Source organism: Saccoglossus kowalevskii, chromosome 16 (assembly GCF_978046115.1).
Source record: "Saccoglossus kowalevskii chromosome 16, keSacKowa6.1, whole genome shotgun sequence".
NCBI classification, from domain to species: domain Eukaryota; kingdom Metazoa; phylum Hemichordata; class Enteropneusta; family Harrimaniidae; genus Saccoglossus; species Saccoglossus kowalevskii.
In genome coordinates, this window is record NC_140656.1 from 20,380,059 (window position 1) to 20,401,855 (window position 21,797).

The 21,797-nt window shown below is 34.5% G+C and overlaps 1 protein-coding gene across 1 annotated transcript; it reads right to left on the reverse strand.

Annotated features, from left to right (window-relative positions):
- Positions 1-7,244: 7,244 nt before the first annotated feature.
- LOC102803379 (muscarinic acetylcholine receptor M2-like) lies at positions 7,245-8,765 on the reverse strand. The gene has a single exon (XM_006818017.2). It carries the CDS (start codon positions 8,763-8,765, stop codon positions 7,245-7,247), a length of 1,521 nt encoding a protein of 506 aa, XP_006818080.2.
- Between the last annotated feature and the right edge of the window lie 13,032 nt (positions 8,766-21,797).

Below are 21,797 nucleotides of genomic sequence, written 5' to 3' on the forward strand. Positions count from 1 at the left end.
TGTTAATGGATATTAGTCATTTGGTATAGGCACTGAAAACTGTTATCGCATACATTCTAACAGATCGGGTCATGTTGTCAATAGATGGTCCTCTGGTACAATAACCATTGTCATGGTTAACACATAATTAATTATCATACATTTCAATTTTTTTTCAATTTTCAATAGATGAATGAGACTGTAGTATGTGTACATTTAAAATATTAAGACGACAATTTGCATACATATAAGCCAAATGTACTAAATTACTATTTTATATGTTATAAGTTTTTTTTTATTTGCTTCAAATTAGATTAAAACTGACATGATCGTTATGTTATCAATTTAAACTGCTAGCAATATAACCACCATTCGTTCGACTAGAAAATCAGATAAGATAAACCATAGGGTTATATTGAAACATATTAGTGTATATCATTACTATATTAACTGGGGTAATTTTTGTTTCAATTATTTTGAATATTAGATTTTGGATAATAGTGTTTATTATATTCTGAGAGATGTAATATATTTGTAAGAATGAAGCTTTTAGAGTCATAATAACATCTGTTTTGAAACCTTTATGTCTGTGAATCAACTATACTTCCATATCGTTCCATATCAAACATATTTTGAAGGAAATAAAGTTCACACTTACGACAGTTCTGCTTCATTCAATGGAAATGGTAATTTCAGTCAGAAATGCAGTTAAATGGGATTAGGTTGATTAAACTTGGTTATATTGACTCGTCAAAATAAAAGCACTATTGTGTTTTAATTTGAACATTTTTAACGAGTCAATTTATTCAAGGTCACATTGCGATAGCGGGTCATAGCCTTTTAGGAATTCCTTTTTGACTTTCATACCCTTATCACACGCACATTCACAATTCAAACTCAACTGTACCACCTGTCGCGATAATAATAATATAATTATTATTTTATTGTTATTATTGTCAATAAAATCGCCCGATACAATACGATCACTTGATTTGTTGCATCTGAAATGAATTATTTCATGAGAGAATGTTAGTGCGTGTCAAATGGTAAGGCATTGTCATTTCATGGGGGTGCACATTGTGTAATAATCAATCGGCATTTTAATTCCTAACCCGAAAAGCATATTCTCAAGTACTAGAACACAAAATAGAACATTCGCATGTTGGAGTCAACAAGTGCTTCTCTGGAAAATATCATAATTAACAGTACGGAAAGAAGTATGAACATGAATATGAATGAATATGAACAATACGCTGTTGTTGGTGGTGGAGGTCAATAAAACAGACTATGGTAAAATCACATTATAACACTTTAATATATAGTCGATCATTACTGCGTTAAAATTCAGATATACATGTTCACTGGAATATACTAGTATGTGAATATAATTTCAAAATATCAAACTCTTAAACTAAATTAATTCTGAAAGTGGCATAGAAGGTGTTAACTTCCATGTACCTCATTTTAGAAAATTCAAGACGATTCAACAATTATTTGACTTTAGTGAACGCAACTCTACATTTGTGAAGTACTCGAGTATTCTATTCAGTTTAAGGTGGGACAGATCTCGGTCAAATTGAAATACAGACAATTTGTTATCATTTACCCAGTGTATTTGGGATTATCACTGAAATGAAATCCAAAAATATGCATGTTTATTACAAGTAACATGAAGCAGAAAATGTGCCAATTATTTATTGGTTAATAATAAATAACCACTTTTCAAAAGGATTTTGCGTACGTAGATTCAGTTTTCAACGTCCGGATTACGTTCGTATTTTACATTATTCTGTTCTTACTTTCAAATAAATAAATAAATAGCAGAATCAGAGGCGAGTCACTGGCGAATCTTGAGTTGTTTAAACATTTTGAAAAAGATGGCAGCGTCGTTTGGTGTAAATAATGCACAATAGAACGGACGGCAGAGCTAATATTAATTAAATGATATCAGGTGGATCAAATGTTTCCCATCAAGTGAACAGTGAGCTACGGACAACCCAGAAGTTTAGATCAACATTTAGTTGTGCTTGATTGAATTAATAATGAATCGAATATCAACTAAAAATCGCCCCTCCTTGTGCTGATCTTTTGATACCCACTGTTAAGTTTAGATTATTTCATACATTACCTAGTGGCCAAATGACATTATACATAACTCAATTATTTATATGATGGTGTTCTTTTGTGCCAAGACAGATTGAATGCGGGCTTGTAATAAAGCTTGACAAACTGTATTATCTGGAAAGCAATTATATATTAATATGTACTTATGGGTCCATATAAGCAGGAAGGATATATTTTAATATATTTTATTTAGCACTTAAACAAGGAGATAGGGGGGTATCAATAGAACATATAAAATTGACTATGAGTTAATTATTCAAGAGGCACTTGTGTGTTGTAGACATAACAGATTAGACATAGGAAAAACATATTACATCTGTCATAGCATCATTTGCCTAAAAATATTCACATTAAAAACGATCAATGTCTATGAGATAATGGAATATTGAGATGTTTTCCGTCTTTGAAACGAGTCATTGACACAAGTCTTCGAATATACTGATAGCATATTGTATGTTATCCAGTAGATATGGAAAACACAAACTGTTACAATTGCCTTATGATAAAACTAGTAAAATGCACAATAACATGATTGTAATTGTTCAGGATGACTATTATTACTACGAGCTATATTAATTGTATCTGTAGACATATGAGATGGATACTTCATAACAATGATAATGTCTAACTGAACACTCTCTGGGAATTACGTTCACAATACCTAATTGAAAACTTTTCGGCGAATATGGTCAGCCTATATCAATGTCATATGTATATAATGTGGAACAGACCACACTAAAGATGGTGACCGCACTCTCAATTATAATATAATTTATCACGGCATCAATTTTAAATGAATTGTTATCATTTCATTGTATAAATAAAATACAATCTTGTGATTTGATTTTGCTTAACAAGTGTGCAATTGATTTTCATTTCACTGTTATAAATATTTCCCATGAATATTTCATATGCAATGAACCAAAAACACGCATGCGCACAAAAAAAGTACAATTACTCGGATATACACATATTTATATCTAATATATAGATATACCTAAATTACTAATCACTTTAATGGGAAGTCAATCATAGGCCCAACAATATTATTACCCGGAATCTAAATTAATATTGATTTTGACTACGTCAAAATAGCACGTACAATTGGTGTGTTCATGTGTATGATTCCTAATGCAGATAAATGTGTTGAAATTAAAATGAATGAGAAATGCTCACTAACACATACATGGTCCAGCTTCTGCCTCTCTGGAATGAGAATTTGTAAACAAACAAACATGTATTGGCAATTAACAGAATATTTTACGATTTAATAAAAACAGAGTAAATTTGCGTCAAAGAAAAAGTGTATCTTAATCCGTTCTATTTAAGAACAAAGTCTCACGAAAAGAATATTCCACAAATAGTTATGATGAATTGGATATATTCAAATAAGGATCTATGTTTAAGTAAAAAGCTTGGGATCTTACACATCAAACATGACATAGGGGTAAGTGAAATGAAATACTTAAAGTCACGTATTCGATCGTTTATGAAATGATTGAAAAAACCTTGATCTTTAAAAATATTTAAGCATTATCTCAAGAAAAACCCAATAATTACTATTGTATTTCCTGGATAAATGCATTCAGTTCGTGTTTTGGTGAAATCGTTACAGATTCAAGTACTGTGATCACCGAACACTTGTGAACAGACATCATAACTCAAACATTTAACCACTTATTATAACTTCCATGTTGAATTATGCACATTAAACTTCAGCCAAAAATATAAAATTGTAAGAAGCCACAAGGACAATACGCGAATTAATGAGAATTTGGTCTGAATCACCATCAATGATTTGAAGATTTGTTAAACGGACAACGAGAAATTGGGTCCATTGAGTGGCTTAGGACATCAGAGCAGCGAGTGTTTTACGGGCGCTTTAATCGAAACGAGTTTACTGACAATATATCTATTGACACAAAATATGTGTTGCAGTTACATTACATAATACGCTTCCTCCCTGTTCAGAGATAAATACCAAGGTCAACAGAAAAACATATTTTCGGTATGTTGAAAATAAATTCAGTTTTCTCAGTAAAATTGCTCAATAGGGTGCCTCGTTTGATTAAATGATTTTTGTTGTAACAGCAGCTCGTTTCGATCACGCTGTTTGAAATTAATTGCCTACCACAGTACGTGGTCGTGTCGTGTCGATTAGCATTGGAATGTGTTATGCATTTTAGTGTAAAATAAATTACGCATGGTGAGCCTATATGAAACCTACACCGTATTCATTGCATGCGAAACACTAGAGGAATGCAGCCTGTGTAATCACAAGACCTGGCAATGAGACAACTGGCATTTGACCAAAACAGCCGTTCAGTTGCATATATTTGATGATCTGACAAGAAAACTAAAAATAGTAGTAAAAGACCCTGTGGTATATATAATGTAAACATTAGATGGTCACATTACAATGTGAAAAATAAACTCTTGATGGAATGCACCAAACATTCTGCATTAATTGAATTCGCATATTTGAGAAGCTGATATAAACGTCAATTAACCTCAAGTGGGAATTATCAAATTAAAGAGCTCGTCGTTTTGCTTAGTTGTAGGTCATTTGTATTTTGTGGACGCAATTTGATTGAATTCACTTGAATGTCGTTTTTGTTCATACATTTTTCATGTACAGAAACGTATGCAACGTGATCCATATATATTCGTTAGCAATATAAATCACAGAAACAATTGTACATTTGAGACGTGCGTTGTATTGATGAGGCCGACATACTCCTTTTATCCACTTGCCTCACGTTCACACTGGGTAGTCCAGAATCATGCTTGCTATCTAAATTTCACTTACATATAGTACATTGAAAGCATACGGACATCTCGCAATATTACACTTGTACTGAATGGTCAATGCATTACAAGAATGAGTTGGTATTGAAATTTCTAAATTCGCGAAAGTGACTTTGAAAAAAGACAACTCACTACTGCGCTGTTGTAGAGGTAGAGGTGGTCTCTGAGCGCCTTTCATCATTAGTGTTAGCCAACAACTTGAGCATTGTGATATTATGCACCGTCCCCAGTGAATGTCAATTACTGGATCGGTTCATTTCGTGACGATCTCGCGACGTACATTAGAACACAAATTGGCAGGAACGTTTTGCTAAGCTTTCATATCGACGTCGCTTTTTGATTCTCCGATGTCGGCTCTTCCTATCATTGCGAAGCAAATTTCGCCAAGCGTTGTATTTCAAATGCACATGTATACAATGATCAAATATTGGTCACCTTCCTCAGTAGCGCACAGTTAATTTTGTACCGTTCAATCCTTGCGCTATTCCTGTGTCAATAAATTAGACAATAATTTCGAACAATTTGGGCTACGCAAGGTACACCATCGCTTTCATATAATACGACCATAACGTTAATTCATGGGTCGCGTATTTAAATAAAAAATGGCTAGTCAATACAATAAATCAGTGGACGAAATGTTAGTACATGGACTTCAGAAGCATTTGCCGATTGTTTCCCTTTATGAAACTATAATTAAATCTGTGTTAATCTAAATACGAAAAGTAACCGGCGAAACAGCATTGAGTTTAAAAAATCCCTGCCCGTAAAAACCATGGTAAGTAAACGTATTATACACAGTGTACTCCCGTGTGAATAAGTTGCAATATCTCGGCGGCAATCCATTAAAATCTTTCTCATCGATACAGTGATATTTTAAATGCGCATATGTCGTGGACATTATACGTGTTTAAAGCATGCGTTCAATTGCATTGTTATAACAGATTATTCTTATATAAACCAACTATTTTCATGTGTTTACAGTTTTAGATTTGTTCAAAAAACATACGTATTCCAAGTAAATAATTAATTCTCCAGTGTGCAACTAATAAACGTGGTTTATAAACAAAAACCGCAAAAGGCGTGTCAAAACGTATTTCTTTGGGCATTTTTTTTCACAATTGCATTTTACATACAGCGTTTTATAGCATCGCCATAACATAATCAAGTATTACATGCGAGGATTGTAGTGACTGTTGAATTAATTATGTCGTATACTATTGAGGGGTTTACAGTTGTGTATAAACCACTGCTTGCCTTGTAGCAAGGCTGCTTATAATGTCCACACATGAATTGTTGATATACATGTTCATTGCGACATCTACCAGTAGTATCGATTATCATTGACATGTACACATGCAGCAGTAAATCAGTAAATATATTAAATCACAAACAAACACGTTACGTCTCCTGTTTGGAGTACGTATTTAAAAATGTTGTTTATCTTTGAGTGTTTTGTGTGCGTAAACATTTTTGCGTGTGCAATAATGTCTGTCGAATGTCTGTCGTCACGCCAAAACAAACTTGCCACAACCGTATCCGCAATATGCATACATATGGCGCTGCTGACAGCTTCGTTCCAGGTTGAAAACATTTTGATTTTTACCCGCACATATTGATTTCCACAGATTTCAAATTTAATCGTAGTGCAATTGACAGTCGAAATTTATGTGTAGGTTTCATCTGTTGTGTGGTATTTTGTCTTACTAGAGGCAAGTGGTTAATAAATATATGAGTCTGCCTACCTCTTGGCAAGTTGTTACAATATGTGCTCGAATTACATGATTACGCAGTTCTAACTATTCCCTTGTAACACAATTCTCTCGGCAGCTGGTCTAACGATCTTCAGGTTGTTGCTCTGTTTGTATCGATCGCAGTTTAGTCATCGCGATAATGAGTGTAATTATTTCTTTAAAATGCAAAATTGTAAAAATAGCTTATTTGTATCCCGGGTTACCCTGTGATATTAGCAGTACATTGCTTGGCAATGTGGTAATTATTATCTGACATTTGTATTACGTTTACTTCTGTATTTGTCGAATGAACAATTTGTAAAAAAAAATGACTGATCTTTGGTTTTCCCCGTGTCTACAAGTTGCGTGTGTGGCGCATGTTTGATTTCAAGATTAAACGCTAATCAAAGAAAATAAGGTATCAGTACGTTCACGTTCGTTCTAGTGTCTACATGTACGATTTAATGTATACCAATACGATGTCGATAACCTTTAGTGAAAATGATACATTAAAACGTAATTCGATAGCACGGTGCAAATGTATAAAGAGTTTTGAACTATAGTAATACTCATTGAAATCTCGCTTAGATCGTTGTGTCCATGCTATAACCGACAGTAACACAGTGTTCCCATGACAACTCTGACAACAGCGTTTCGGAATTCCTTATCGTTGTAAACATATAAGAAGGGATTAACAATAGAGTTGGAGTATTGCAACCAATAAGCAATGCTCAGCAGAGTAGAAGGCAGACATACTGACGTGCAAAAGGAATCCCAAATCATAGCGATTGTCAACGGCATGTTCGATAACAAAAAGAACCCCACCAACAGACCCAACACCTTTGCTGCTCGTCTGTCTCTGGTCCGTTTAGAGTATACACGAGACTTCACATTATATTTTGGTGAAACTGTGGCCACAGTAAGCTTGGCAATATCGTTTATTCCATTGTTTACGTTCGTTGTGCTTTTTTCGACTGTATTATTCGACAAACGTCTGTCTATACCAGTATTCGTTAATATTGTGTCCTTATTCACATACTTGTTGTTTGAGGATATGTTATCTAGGTGATCGTCTATTACAAACACCGGATTATCACCACCGATATGATTAAAAGTTGTATTGTTTGTATACACATTCGCACTCTCGGCTTCCGGGGTGCTACTCTGCTCTCCATGATTATCTGTATTTTCCCTTGATCGTGTTTCTTCTATTGAAATCGGATAGGTACCCACTGCCCTCTCAGTTATAGTTGGCCCACGGGTTTCACCCCTTTCAGATAATTCAACTATTTTTCCGTTTCCACTATCTGTATATGTTTGTTGGGCCTTTGATTTCGAGCCCTCCCTTACTGCGATGTAGATTCTCAGATAGAGTAAGGATATTATCAAAAATGGCAATATACTGGTGAGTACCATGTTAGCAATAACATAAGGCATATTGTCCATCCATTCTTCAAAACACTCTGTACCGTAATCGATTATAGAGTAGCCTACCAATGTATCCCACAACACCATGGCTGGAACAGACACAATAAAGCCAAGAACCCAGGCTACAATGTTCATATTGCGAACAATTTTCGTCGACCTTCTATTTCGGTAGTATACGGCGTGGACAATACATAGATAACGATCCAAACATATGGCACACATACAGTAGATAGATGCGTTATATACAAAATAGTCAATGGATAGCCAAGCAATACAACACACTTTACCTAACTGCCAACCATACATGTCGAGCAAGCTGTCATAGGCGGCGAGTGGGTGCACCAGCAACCCGGCGGCCAAGTCTGAAATAGCCAGGCTGGCATAAAAATGGTTCGTGGGACGATGCCTCAACTTCTCGTGCGTTCCGAAGGCTACCAGGATAAGGAGGTTGGCCACGATCGTCACAATAATAAACACACTGAACAATAGGCCTAACAGTGCAAGCGTCAGTTTGGAAGAATTGTTGCCTTCCTCTTCGTCGTACTCTATCGTAGCGTTTGTTGAATTCTCAAGTGCCGTTGATTGTTGATGGTACGCCCGTGTTGTTGATGCATACAGCGTTGTTAGTAACTGCGTTGTTAAATTGAACGTAGTTGTTGTATCGGTTGTGTTAGTGGAATACGATGTATTTTCCATCTTCGTCATGAATTAACCTATGTCGCTGTCATCTCCGAACGCATTTCTTGATCGCTGTACATGGGTTAACAATATGCATCTTCATATCGTGAACGAATGTCCAAAACACAGAAAGGTGTTGCTTTTGAAGAACCCTAAACACACGTGCGGCCGTGAGCACGGAGAGTCGTAGGGCTTTATGTCGTCGACCGATTGCAGTAGCACTTTGTCGAAGCAATCACCTCCGGTGTTGATAGCACGCTAGGTCCCGGTGATTGCCATGGCTAGAGATGGACGATACATTATTAATTCTGCCATCTCTATGGTTACAGCCTCCAATGGCAGCTCCAACATGCAACAATTGATCGTGTTCATCGCCCGATCACTGGCTATGTATTGCATATGCGCAATCTCACATTACTCACAAAAAGTGCTGCATGACCCCGGCGTAGCCAATTGACGTGTATATTCATCACGTGGTTTTAAGCGTCATACTCACAGTTTACGTCGGCAGATCCCAAGTACTGATCAAATAATATGTTCCCGTCATAGCGGTTGTTATAACGATATATGTATCACTAAGATCGGGCTTAAATAACACGATTGATGCCTGACTCACGACCGTGACAAGATTATCGGTTTAAAATCAGTAATAAATGTATAGTCGATAATAAAAGCGTGGTAAATAACAAAGACGTGGGCGGCATAGTCGATGTGCAACATATCGCCGAATATACAAATACGAAATATAATATACTGTTATTTACAAAACCGAAAATCGTGACTTGACACAAGAACATATTCATAATTCAGCACTAAAATGTGCAATTCGTTCCAGTACACGTGTGCATATAGTACGTTATCTTCTTATAAGTAACCCAATGAATAATTACGTTCATGTACACTTATTATTAATATTTGGAAAAACAAACAAAAAAAAAACAGTAACTTCAATAGTGAGACTTCATTAATTCACGAAAACACATCTAATTCTCATTTGACATGGCTTAGCCAGGTGAGCGTGTTCATTATTTGCGTACACGGTAAATGACCAAATGAACGTACGTATGTGTTCCTAATCAATCAAACAGTTAATTCGTATATTTTATCACGTTTTCCGTGTCAATGAGCAAAGAGTATTATGGAATACTGTATCATGCATGTCATACGCCCTTATAGCTAACGGGTGAAGTGTATTATTTATGCGTATTTCTTTAATATAATACTTACATATTTAATCGACTCGTGTACTGTATTACACTGTTGCATTGTTGAAGGGCGTCGTAAAATTGTGTCAGCATTCGGCCGGATAACCGACGTTGTAGTGTTACATTTACGATTAATATATTTATCTTGTTCATAACGCACATATTTTACTTTTGGTTTCGTCATAGTAGTCGCCTACGTGGATTTAGCACTTGCGAAGTGATTCGTAAATAAGTAAATAGGTCACTTCCTGTCATTTGAACGATTGAAATATGCCATCAGTTATACACAACAACCGCACGCCATTGAAGTTGAGAGTCTAAGAAATGTTATTGCCAGTTCCGCTTTCAATCAACCTGATATAATACACCTCAGAGGTGTGTGCAACTAATCACATCAACCCTTGTTCTTAACTAAAACCTGTATTTAAGACCGTGTAGAGCTAAACGGTCACATGCGTATATTAACTAAATAGGAGATGCACAATCAGAGTTGAAAGTGTCTGTACTTAGCAACTACACTCACGGGTACATTCTTGTATTTTGTTCATACAAGACGCTGTTAAATTCTAGTTTACGTAGAAACCGTGTGGAAACACGTAGTCTCAACACGTTCGTGCAACATAAAGTAAGAAATGCGGCGAACTGTACGCGCAGTCCTTAGAGTCGAGTAAATGAATGAATGAATGAATAAATGGCGCCAAATAAATTATGTTTTTCCCCTTTATATACTTCCCATTGCGTCTTGATTGCTATTACGTATATTAATCAAATAACTGTAACGGAAGAGGTATTACATGTCGCCATTAATCCGTCATAACATCAACAGAACGTGTGTCGCATAAACGTAATTTACGTGGGTTATAGTTTGATGCCATTAAATACCGAAAATAGGAAACAATGAAGATACTAGACAATTTCTAATAGTTGTCCACAAATTAATATTTTTTGAATTGGGTGAGAGAGTCTAAATGGCCTTTAAGTTTCCAGTGTGATTACAAACAATATTCATTTTGAAATCGGCTCAAGTGGCCGCAAGTCTGAGTTGAGTCTTCTTTATTTGCGTATTTTTTCATTCATCCTTAACATTTGTTAATTAGATTGAACCGTGAAATCACCACATTTATCCTGTTGTTTATCGAACGTTCTCATCAGATAAAACTAGTATAATTTAACAAAATGTATCGCAATCAATGTTGTTCACGTTAATCATCTTCCTAATTATTCATACAAAAATACACTTAACAGATTGACATCCGGGAAGTATATTTGCGTAATAAGAATACATTCTGATCACATGTGCATGAAGAATGTTCGTGTGTGTGTGTGTGTGTGTGTGTGTGTGTGTGTGTGTGTGTGGGTGTCAATTGAGATGTAGCACTTTTTTTTTTACATAAATCTTACGCGATGCATATTTATCTTTTCTAAACATTATATAGGTAATATACAATCCATTATAAAAATTAGGCACTTGATCTGCCCACTAATAACGTTGGTTCCTGTGGCAGCTTTTTTCTAACACGCATTTATCATCTGCGATAAAATGATGGATAACCGAATTATGACTTGTGATGTTAGTCATTTATTTATGAATTTATAGAGAATAACTTATTTCATCAGTAGACCGTTTAAATGTATAACGTACATATCACTTAACTTCGGGATAGCGACATTTCTATAAATAAAAAATATTGTGCAATATCATAGTAAATTGATTCAATTAGAATTTAATGTATTCGTGATTATATCAGAATAAAATATTTAGCTTTCCCCTTATATTTGAAATACATTTTTATAACAAAGTAATAGCGTATTGCAACACATGTGTTTTAGGGATAATACGTAACATATGTCTAACCGGATATTATTTAGATTTAGTTTTCTATAGATCAGTACTCTTAATGCTGGATATATAAGGGAATTCCATTCTTACTTTCCAGAGAACTGTCTGAAACACCATATATACCTCCTTATTATGTTTGACTGATTTTTTAGCAGCCACCACACTGCTGTGTTTTGTGAGTTTAAAGTGACATGTTGTTTTTAGCATTATATATATGGGATACATATCTGATAAGGATATATTGTATTCCTGATATAACTTCGCATACATCTCCGCGTGTTATGGTCAGTTGTTTCTGTTACCATTTCACTGTAAATTACTCATTCACATGATCATAAATTGTGCCACCATTTACTGGATGTTTTGAACGAAGCACAAAAGAACTATGAATGCCGGCTTCCTTAAAATGGCTAGTGCATGTTGCATCTAGTATGCACAACAGTATTCTTTCGATAAAATATTGAAAACACGCACGTATTTAGTTGAGTGAATATTGCTGTGTTTGCAGTGACAACATTGTCTTTTGTTTTACAATACTTGTGAATCATACCATAATACAGCAAGGTGTAGTATCCAATATCCAATTCTTAAATCCGTCTTTTTTACGCTTATGGAGGGCTGTTGAATGGTTTGTTTCACTACATCACACGAAATACACTAAGACAACACTAGTAACTATTTTGCAAAATAATCTTTATTAAACTATCTTTGTTGACATTGACGTTACAGAAAATGTACAATCTTTATGACATTGAGTACATAGTCATGAATGTATTTAACGATATGAAGTACACCCCGATTCGTTTACATCAATCATTTTTAAAAATCTTCCTGCAATTTTATAATCGACCATATTTCAGTGACGACAACATCGTTTTTGCAAGGTCAGTCAGTTATTAAATTTCAGATCACGTGATAAATATGAACACATATTATTTGGCAAGTTGGCGATTAAAAACGCGCACTTCACAGTTCTGATAAAACAGTTCGGCGACTTTCTTAAGCCGTTGTAGTATATCAGACCGTAAGGTGTGAGAATAGGCATTTGTTACATGTAGATAGCACTACAACAGTATAATATATTTCCTCTTTGACACATTTGTATTTGGAATGACCGAATTCCAGAATACCACAATAGATTTGAATCTGGGATTACATGTATTATAATGGTTTTATGTGTTTTCATTGTTAAACCTCTCAGACCATATACTATAGTTTGTTTAACAAGATAATTATATTTGGAAACCGGGCGTTATCAAAACAGTGTGAACATGCATTTTTAATGAGTTCACCTGTACCTATAACGCCCAATTTCCAAAAAACAATTCAAACTAATGGTAGATGTTAGTGATGTAGGTTGTGGTGGTATTCTCATGCAACACAATATTGATAATCATATTTGTTATTTCTTTGAGAAATTCGATAAGCACAAGAAAAACTATTCCACAATTGAGAAAGAATGTTTATCTTTGATATGTATGTGTGTGTGTGTGTGTGTGTGTGTTACACTACTGTATATTCTGTGCTAGTATACGCCGATCATAACCCACTTGTATTTATTAGTCACATGAAAAATGTAAATCGACGTTTAATCAGATGGAGTTTAACCTTACACATTACAATTTGGTTATTAAACAAATTAAAGGAAGAAATAATATTTTTGCAGATGCTTTATCCAGAAATATATAAATATTGTACTTAGAAAACAAAACGAATGTTATAGATTGTAAAGCAATTACTAATTTATTATATTATACGGGTGAGGGTGTTATGTGTGGCTTAAATTAAATATAAAATATTACAAAAAAGTTTAAAAGTATTTTGGTTTAGAAATTAAATATAATAGCGCCCTCTCATGTGTCTGGTTAAATATGGGCAGGACCATTGGTGGCGCTTTTAAATTCACAATGCTTTGTATAAGAAAACAATGGATTTTTCTCTCACTTTTGGTTTGAAGTCCACAGTTCCCATTCGTTCCTTCTTGTTTCTCTTGTCAATTTATAGCTTTTCTTTAGGTGTCTTCTGTTGCAAGCAAGTCGTTCCTTGTCTGAGGTTCGCGAAATTCGTTAGTGCCCATCGAAGTCCCTATAGGTACGTGTACGCAATATCAAGACGAAGGAAAGTCGCTCTACCAGTTTCGTGATACAAAGACCGGCCACGTGGTGAACTCTTGTTCGCCAATCGGACCAGCTAGAATATACTTGACTTTTATTTGATATTTAGAACCCATTATTTTCTGTATTTAGAGCATATCTTTGTATTGTAAATTTATTTATATATTTGAGTTGTGTAAATTTATGGCCATGGCCATAAATTTATAACATTGTTGGTTAATTTACAAGTACTATAAATTAAATGAAAATATATTTGGTAATAGTTCAACCCGGGAAACGTGGAGGATTTTGTTTAACCTTGGCTCTAAGTTTTAATCGTGACACAATGAGAAATTTTCATTTTCGTCCATATATTGTTAATCAGTTACACATTCCAACACCTCAAAATTTGCACTGCGATTTAAAACAGCGTCTCTGATAAGCTGAGTATGTTTTTTGCTGAATAAAATAATTCTTGTTTTGCTGGATATAATGTCTATGCCGAACAATATCGGCTATCAACCTACTCGGCGAAAAGTGGTCACTCTTCTACAATTTGCCCGTTTACAAAAGCCAAACATCAGAGACAATTGCATCTACACAGGAAAAAAAATGTTCTGCCTTATAATCATCGAGTAATATGGGTGGTATCTACTTTTGGAGAAACTGAGTTTGATGAATGTAAATGAGGCATGCTTTTATTGTAATAATGAACTGGATTTCATATTTTGTTAATAATATATTTTATGAACAAATATATTTTTTGCAGACGCAAATTTTCAAATATATAATAGTGTCCATTTTTAACCAAACATTGGTTTCACAAATGAACAACTGAAAAACAGTCATTGAAGCGAGTCTTCCGAAAACTCTTAGATAGTGCTTAGATATCAGTTCGTACTGTGACATGGTAAAATATGTTAATTGCTAAATATTTTAATTGCTAATTGTTTTCAATTTATAGGACATAATTAACAAACAGTATTCAGACTTATGTCAACTAAATATGCTCATTAATGTCTACCTGGTATTTTAGTATGCCCATTATTTTTGTGTACACCTTTAGGTAAACAGATTTGGTTACGAAAAAACATAATCTCATTGTTTAATTTTAAAGAGATTCACTAGTTATATACCTGATCAGTGTATTTCAGTACATCAATACACGAGATAACTTCAACTGATCAGAAAGTGTTGTCAATGACAGATACTCTAATACGCGGAAATTAATGTTCATCTATGTATATTACATTTTTCATTTGAATAATCATTGACAAATAACAATTACTTGAATAAAGGTGAAATATACAAGTAAATTTGAAAAATACTCATTCTATGGTAATTTGCTATAATCAATTGTCACTTAATTAATTAAAAACAGAACTAGCTAGACGGTTCTCCAATGCCACAAGCTATAGATGCAAATTACATATTATCACTAATAGTTCTCACTACATATTGTATGTACAACACATATTTTTCATTTGAATAATCATTGACAAATAACAATTACTTGAATAAAGGTGAAATAAACAAGTAAATTTGAAAAATACTCATTCTATGGTAATTTGCTATAAGCAATTGTCACTTAATTAATTAAAAACAGAACTAGCTAGACGGTTCTCCAATGCCACAAGCTATAGATGCAAATTACATATTATCACTAATAGTGCTCACTACATATTGTATGTACAACACATATTTGTCACATTTGTTCAAATAACGTGGAAATTGATGTTTCCATGGTAACCGTAACCACATTTCATTTCATTACGAAATGTCTAGGGCAACCTATTCTGAAAAATGTATCTAAAGCCATCCATAATTTGTTTAGTTATCCTGCTTACAGTCAAACCAACAATTTTTTGCTTCCAAAAACATAACCTTCTTAGCGAAGGTAATGAGTTGGTGTATCATTTAATTATACACAATATTTTTTATATTAATCTGTGCTTGATCATTATTACGAATATCATATCAAGTTATACTACTTTCACATAGTTTTTGAATACAGCTCTAGTCAATACAGAGTCTAAATATGGTTGGTATTCTGTCAATGAGATGTTTACCTTGCACCATATGATTATTTGTGGTTTATTTAATTTATAGTTCAGTTCTTTCGTCACTGCCATAACTAGGAAATACACTTTGACGCCCGGATATTGGTACCCCTGTATGTACCAATACATGCTCCTCGGACATTCCTCTGGCTTCGGAAAAGTGGGTGCGTCGACTGTTGCTGTGTCTCCTCATCATTCTTCTCATATTTGTTTCATTATTCAAGTGACCATGCCCATGCTCAAGCTCATTCCATACATCCCATTCGTCATGAAGTAGCACACACTGTCCACCATATGTATTACACCATGGACTCAGATACGCCATGTCCCAGAAGAAATTGGTGAATTCATATCTAGTAGGGGAAATATTACAAGAAAGTGCATTTAAACTCATATCACCCCAACATATATAGTCAAATTTAGTATATGTTTTTTAACATAAAATATTGTTGGCTTACATTATAATTAAGACTATTGTAATTGTACAGAACAGTTGACTTCACTTAACAGCAAAATAGCAAAATTAATTAATACGTTCACAGTATTAACTGACTGATAATTCTCATGTAAATCAACACTCGAGACCCACATTCGTAATACTTTTATGTTATTTGTTGTTATTGGTTCCCGCATGCGCACGCATGCATGTATAGAAGCAAAACACTCGCCCAACCACAAACCACCCAGCCACCCCCCAAACAAGGGACCCCCCCCCCTCCGAGGCATGCCTGACACATGACTGATGATGATATCATGTTTACACAAAAACGGCTAGCAGTCAGTTATACAAAACCCAAAAAACAGCTGAGAATGGTATTAACACCATGTTTTGTCTTTGTGCCAAATGTGGCCAGAATAGTGAAATAGTTGAACATAATAGAAAAAGCAAAATGTATATGTGTCTAAGATATCACATTTTCAACACACAAGACAAGATGACAAATCAGTCAGACTTAGAAAATAAACATGTATTCATTGATGACACATGTTAAATACTTAAAACCACTTTGGTTTCAGGAGAAAAAATGTTCATGAAAACTTCACAATTTAGCGAAAATAAAAAAATAAAAACATTGACTTTCGCCAAATTTTCTAGCAAACAAAATTAAACGGTTTATATAAAAACAATTTAAGCAATACATGGGTGACCGAAATAAAGTAGCAGGGCCAAAAAAACATTATGCTGGCAAATTGGCCATCATTGATCTGATTACGAAACAAACTGACATGGACATGTTTTCATCACTGTGATTCGAGTACATAAATCACTGAGTAGACTGACAATCTTTAATTCGATTGTGATAGTATTTTATTATGTTTAATACACGTGCCGAATATGAACAGTACATACATCTCGGATATAGTAGTAATAACAACGAAATTGCGGCCAGTCGGCCAACATTTTTATCCGAATGTGAAATTAATTACATAAATATGTATCCTATTATGTTTACTGTGTGTGCCAAATTTGTGTGTACAAAAACATGAAAATCGGTGAACGACTTAAAAATTGCTCCGCTACTTGAAAAACAGTCGGTCGGCTACTTGAAAATCGCTCCGCAACTTGAAAATCGGTGGGCTACATGAAAATCGGCCGGCTTCTTGAAAATTGCTCCGCTACAAGAAAATCAGTCGGCTATACTAATTGAAAGGTGCTCTGCTACATGAAAATCAGTCAGCTACTTGAAAATTGCTCCGCTATTTGAAAAAAAACAGTTACTTGCAAATCACGGTAACACAAGTTATTTAATTTTAAAAAAAGAAGGTAACAGTCGACTATATGCACCAAGTAGGCTGACAATGATGTATTTGTGTCATGGTTTGTGATACATGATTTACCCGACTTCGTAAGCATACACAATCAATGGTATACCTTGCATATTGTACTTCCGGTCATATCTGCAGGTCGAAGACTACCTCGCAACATGCGACACGATTTTCCAAATAGCGGAGCAATTTTCAAGTAGCCGACCAATTGTATATGTGAGGCACAGTAGAATACAGAGGGACATCTAATGCAATTGGGGTCGATCTTACGGTCGTGGTACTACATTTGTGGACTGTTTTTCGTTTACCACTACAAATAGTAAGAAACGGGAAAGTATGCCACCATGTGTCTTTTTCAGTGTCTTTTATACGGGAGTCATTTAAATTTGAATAAAATAATATTGTTTATTGAAGGTGAAGCCATCAGTCCTGCTGAAGACAAGTGATTGCTCAAAATATTAAATTGGGCTTATAATTTTGACTGAATATTTTAAATATGCAATTTGCATTTTTGTATAGTATTGATAGAAGTCTCAGAGTCATATAACAAATGACACCGACAGTAAGTATACTCTTATCGCGCATCTTAAAAAACACAAAAATGTAATTGTGAAACACAACATTGTGCTACATGTGCGATACGCTGACTGAAATCAGCAAGTGCATTAAAGAAACATCATTTGACAATATAGAAAAATAGATTATAAACCCATGGCCAAATGTTATATAACTTGGCTAAAATCTTAACAAATATCAAAAATACAGAATTTTTTTTTAACTGCGTAACACAATATCAACCCACCATGTTATCCGTATTATTTTTGATTGAAATGAGCCTGTACAAAATAATCGTTGTTCAATCACAGACGAAAACAATGTTGAAAGCACTTTCGACACAGTATAAATTAATCTACCGGCAGTTGAGGTAGTATATTTCAACACTACACCACGTGACATATATAGGAAGCGGTGTGGCGTCCAATTCTATGTCAGTCATTTGTGTAGGTGGGTGTGTATGTGTGCATTATATAACAACTTTCAGTATCTTCTCTTCATACATGATTAGTTGGCGACATTAGGTTTTAATAGTGTATGTTTTTGATGTATGATGAAGTATTCAGTCATTTTGAATTAATCAGCGAATTAGAGAGTTTTGACGCTGCCTATTTGTTTGTCTTGTTATGTCACTGGACAGAAGCTCGGCGTATGAAGAACAAATTCAACAAAACTGGAATGTGACAACAGTTTTAATCGAGTGACTGTTTAGCCCTTAATTAATAATAAAGTGTTGTATTTACCTTAGAGCGATTGTGATGGTCATTCCCAGAATATCCACAACGTGACCAATAACTGGAATTTCTTTATCGATTACGGACCATAGTGTCAGTGTGATATGAACAGTCATAATGATAAACTCCATGAGATTTGTGAAACTGGCAAACAGGTATATGCAGACAGAGAGGTATCCAAGCTTGTGAAGATCACTCTCACGGTTGGCGTACACCCATGTCAGTGGACCGTTCTCGTTTGCAATGACAAGTAGTATAAACCAGGAGAGTAGGCCAAATGGCATAACAATATATCTTAGTGTGTGGTCCCATGCGAATATAACAAAATAGTATATCACCACTGCAAGCATGGGCAGAAACATTTTAAGGTAACAATTCCGTGAGCAAAGTACGAAGCGGCAGTCCCAGAGGAGTCTTGAAAACGTGTTGCAGTCGAAACATGTGGCTCTATCTGTCATGCTAAAGACATATAGAATAACTGTGGAAATAACAATCAAAATCGAGAATATAGGCTCTGTAACGTCGACTGCATTAGCTGCCATACTTTCCAAAGGATCTTGAAATTTGCATTGTGTATTCGGCGCATTATATCGGTACAAGCAGACGAGCTCTATGGCAAATATGCCTACAGTAAGTGCGACTGACAATGGCAACAGCGTGAACATGACCGCACTAACTAATCGTGTGGACCGACACATTTCGGAGTACAGACTTAGTTATAATAATGTTCTTACTTATGCCTATAAGAAGCAAATCTCACCTCATATGTCCGGACTTCCCCTAGAAAAATCCCAGGGAAATTCCCTTGCATAAAAATAAACAAGACTGGATGACTCATCTGCCTTCCACGAATTGACCCTATGTGTTTATATAAATTCAGCAACATGTTTAATGTTATTATCACGAATAAGCTTACAACAAACCGAAAGCGAAACTATCGAAAGCATACTATGACCTTATTCATGTAAAGAAATGTATGTATATACATTTCAATGTAGGTAAAAGGTCAATGACCTAACCATCAATTCATATCATGCACACAATGAGTAGCCATTATTGGATAATTATATATAATTATATATTGGTGATTTGTTGAGTTTATCTTCTAAACAATTTATTTTTAAAGATTTTTTAAATTGTACATATTGTCTATTAGCAAACTTTGTAGTTTACTGGTAGTCCTTTGCTTTGCAATTTGAAGAACGAAAAAATAAATTCCTTAGAAAGTTATTAATGTTTTGCTTCTTTATTTTGTTAACAAATATCTACTACTGCTCCCTTGTTTTACCATATCAAAGAACCTGGGCTGGTACTGAGATTTTTTTTTTTTTTTTTTTTTTACAAATAATTATTTGTTGCTGACTCAGACCTCAAACGTACGTGCCCTTGTGTATAAGAAGACTTGCCGCAGTGGCTCGTGGAGAGTGTGAGAGGGTATAGGATAAATGAATATAATAGGGGAACGAAACAAATGTGAACGGAAGTGTACTTTTCTGTGTGCATGTAACCTAAAAATATATCTATATATATAATCACTTTCACCTCAAGCACAACATTATTTTGTCGGTACAAAATCCCCGGGCAACTGAGGGCAACAACACGTGTAGAATAAATTGGATAAATTTATATTCATTTTAGTTTACATCAAGTTTAGTTAGTAAATTCGAGTAAAATGGTAAACAATGAATCGTGGTTCATCAGACTGTTGCGGTAATAGTTGTGGAAATAATGTATCACACCAACAATTATTTTGTATTTTACAGTGCAGTGGGCAATCATACACCCGTCTAATTATAGCAATGACACAATTACGTCGACAACGTGATTGACAGTTCCCTGACCTTTGCCTAGCCATTACTTGGGAACTGGAAACCATGGTTACAAGGAAGCACTAGACGTGAATGCTCACAAAATAAAGTCATGTAAATAAGGGCTGTACATCAGCAGTGACTCCTCCTATGGGGTTCCGTTTGTGCATTTATTTATATACCGTTTTTTATGGATTTCAGCTTATTGTATGTTAACAATTCTGTGATTTGTCATTAATTATAAATAATGATATTTTAAATCAATTATATAGGAATCATGAATTAAAATGTTTGTTATATAATTATTTATAAATAATAAGATTCGTACTATTGCAAATGAGTATAGGAACCATTAATGCTGTAGGGTGTACTGGGAGGGGTGGAGGATTTCATGTTTGTAATGACTGGTTGTAATGTGGTATCTCGTTGTTTTCAAGATGCAGCCTGATATTTGTTGCTTTCTTGGTTGTTCAATTGTGGCTAAAATTTGTGTGGTGGGTGGTTTATTTGGGAAGGTTCTTCTATAAAAATAGAACAGATGTAATGAATTAATTTTAATATTTTATTTTAATTTCAGAAGTAAAGCAAATTCAATATCTGAGACGTATATCGTACACGTATTCACTACGCCTAGGCTACCAAATCTATAGGAACAAGTTATAAGTCATGCCACAGTATGTTTACAGGTGAGTGAATTGTATACCTTCTCTAATTAAAGCATAACTAGATACTCACTGCTTGTAATTGTAATGAATTAATTTTAATATTTTATTTTAATTTCAGAAGTAAAGCAAATTCAATATCTGAGACGTATATCGTACACGTATTCACTACGCCTAGGCTAACAAATCTATAGGAACAAGTTATAAGTCATGCCACAGTATGTTTACAGGTGAGTGAATTGTATACCTTCTCTAATTAAAGCATAACTAGATACTCACTGCTTGTAATTGTAATGAATTAATTTTAATATTTTATTTTAATTTCA

Excerpts from the sequence above, each read along its gene's own strand:
- LOC102803379 (XM_006818017.2), bottom strand. The coding sequence starts at position 8,765 with ATGGAAAATACATCGTATTCCACTAACACAACCGATACAACAACTACG.